The sequence below is a fragment of the Helobdella robusta genome, assembly GCF_000326865.2.
Source record: "Helobdella robusta unplaced genomic scaffold HELROscaffold_31, whole genome shotgun sequence".
NCBI classification, from domain to species: Eukaryota; Metazoa; Annelida; class Clitellata; order Rhynchobdellida; family Glossiphoniidae; genus Helobdella; species Helobdella robusta.
The window spans coordinates 839,554-842,390 of record NW_008704544.1 but is presented as its reverse complement, the minus strand read 5'-3'; the positions used below and the strand labels follow the sequence as shown (position 1 = coordinate 842,390).

The 2,837-nt window shown below is 32.0% G+C and overlaps 1 protein-coding gene across 1 annotated transcript; it reads left to right on the top strand.

The window, feature by feature from the left end:
- Nucleotides 1–470: 470 nt before the first annotated feature.
- On the top strand, nt 471–1,860 carry HELRODRAFT_174854 (hypothetical protein; the record flags this gene model as incomplete). Its single annotated transcript, XM_009022289.1, has 3 exons — nt 471–544; nt 1,061–1,064; nt 1,522–1,860. 3 exons carry the CDS (start codon nt 471–473, stop codon nt 1,858–1,860), a joined length of 417 nt encoding a protein of 138 aa, XP_009020537.1.
- Nucleotides 1,861–2,837: the final 977 nt, after the last annotated feature.

Sequence of the window (2,837 nt, the reverse complement as noted above, 5' to 3'; positions counted from 1 at the left end):
ACGAACGAACAAACGAGCGAACGAACGAACGAACGAACAAACAAACAAACAAATGGCACACATAACATCAAGTCCCACAACCGAAAAATCTTTCCTCCATTAAGATGACTCCGTGATAACTCTCATGTGGGGGTCCATTCTTTGCTTCTTCACGTGCGCGCATACAGACAAAAATGCATACATACAAACATACACACACACATACATATTTACATACATACATACACAGACACACTCACACACACACACATACATACATATTTATCTGCTTTTGCATGGTTCTGCATGCAGATTTTTGGTATTTTTGTTTTTTTATTGTATGTATACACCATTTTTTTGCCATATGTGATTGTGATTTTAAAAGTTTTTATAAGGTTTTATAATTGTTTTCCAAAAAAATATAAAAAAATGAGAAAAAAAACAAACACAAAACAAACAAAACATAGAAAATGAGCGTCACGTGACTGAAAATGGCGGAATTTAATGGCGGCCATCGACAGACGTCAACTCATTACTTCCGTTTAAAAGCGAACTTTGATCAACAGTGCGTGTTGTATGTGTGTTTTTGTTGTTGTACGATTGTGTGTTAGTGTGTGTGTGTGTGATTGTGTGTAATTGTATGTATGTGTTTTTAAGTGTGTGAAAATGTACGTATCAAAGCAAATATTTTGTATAATCAAGTTTTCTTTGATGTGATCATTGATTGGTTTCCTCTATATGCAAACAACTTTTTAAACTGATATTAATAGATTGCCCCAAACTTAATAGAGCATGAAATCATACACATACATACACACAAACATGCAGACATGCATACAAAATACAAACATACAAACTTATAGACATACGTACAACATACGAATATACAAACATTCAGATATACATACAAAAATATAAACATACATACAAACATATATACTTACGTACAACATACGAACATACAAACATTCAGACATACATACATACAAATATACAAAAATTCAGACATACATACAAATATACAAACATTCAGACATACATACAAACATACAGACATACAGAAACAAATTGCGCAACACAGACCTGTAGGAATATTTTGTCTAATCCACGGATTAGCCTTAGATTATTTTATTTGACCACGCTCTCTTTCTACATCACTATCTCACTCATCATTTTCTAGACTTTTTATCCGTTGTCTTTTCTGCTTTCTCTCTCTTTTCTCTTCCTCTCTCTCTCTCTCTCTCTCTCTCTCTCTCTCTCTCTCTCTCTCTCTTGTCTCTCACTCTTTCTCTCACTCTCTCTTTCTGTTTTCCTCTTTCTTTCACTATATTTTTTCTCCTTCCCTCCTCTCGATCTATCTCTTTCTTTTTTTCTGATTGATTATTTTTTAAAAATATCGTTTCCCAACTCGCCTGCTTGTGTGTTCAAATATTGATTAATAATAATTATAATAATAGTAATAATAATAATAATTATTATTATTACTATTAAAATAATGATAATAATAATAATGATAATGATAATAATAATAATAATGAGAAGAAGAAGAAGAAGAAGAAGAAGGAGAAGAAGAAGAAGAAGAAAAAGAAGAAGAAGAAGAAAAGAAGAAGAAAAAGAAGAAGAAAAAGAAGAAGAAGAAGAAAAAGAAGAAAAGAAGAAGAAAAAGAAGAAGAAGAAGAAGAAAAAGAAGAAGAAGAAGAAAAAGAAAAGAAGAAGAAAAAGAAGAAGAAGAAGAAAAGAAGAAGAAAAAGAAGAAGAAGAAGAAGAAGAAAAAGAAAAGAAGAAGAAAAAGAAGAAGAAGAAGAAGAAGAAGAAGAAAAGAAGAAGAAAAAGAAGAAGAAGAAGAAAAAGAAGAGGAAGAAGAAAAAGAAGAGGAAATAATACGGCAGCCATGCTCACATATACGCATACACAAATAATAACAATAATCTCCATTTAAACAATTAAACACTCAATAAACATGTTAGCTGATAGCATGAGCGTGTTAGTTACACACACATACAAATAAACACATACATACATACACACACATACGCATATAGAAACACATACACATATACATACATTGCACGTACATACAAATTTTCCGTACATGTTTTGTCTGCTCAGGTCATAGGTATAAAGATTTTATTTGCGTATGTATATATGAATGTATATATATGAATATATATGTTTGTATATGTTTGTACATATGTATGTACGTATGTACGTATGTATGTGCGTATGAATGTATGTATGTAATTGTATTTGTTAAACAACAACAACAACAACACATGTATGTGTATGTGTTGTATTGTATTTGTTGTGATTGTTATTGTTAGTTAATTACGTTATTGTCATTGTTTTGTATGTATACATACGTGTGTGTGCGCGCACATGTATGTGTGGGTATGTGTGTATGTATGTGTGCGTGTATGTATGCGTTTGTGCGTGTGACAAAGATGCGGACGTAGGCAAACAAATATGCCTGCTGACGCGTGAAATGCTTTATATGTGTGTTTGTGGATGTTTTATTGTTTCCGTCTGTTTGCTTGCTTGCAAAAATTGTTGTTGTTGTTGTGTTGTTGTTGTTGATGATGATGTTACTGTGTTGTTGTTGCGTTGTTGTTGTTGTTGATGTTGTTACTGTGTTGTTGTTGTTGTGTTGTTGTTGTTGTTGTTGAGGATGATGCTGAGGATGGTGTTGAGGATGATGTTGTTACTCTGTTGTTGTTGTTGATGTTAGCATTGTTATGTATTTTTGTGTATTTTGATTGTATGTGTATGTATGTGTGTGTGTATGTATGTTTTGTATGTGTTTGAATGTTTGTTTGTGCGTGTGAGTGTGTTTTTCTCTGCTCATTCAAAATTTCAATCAT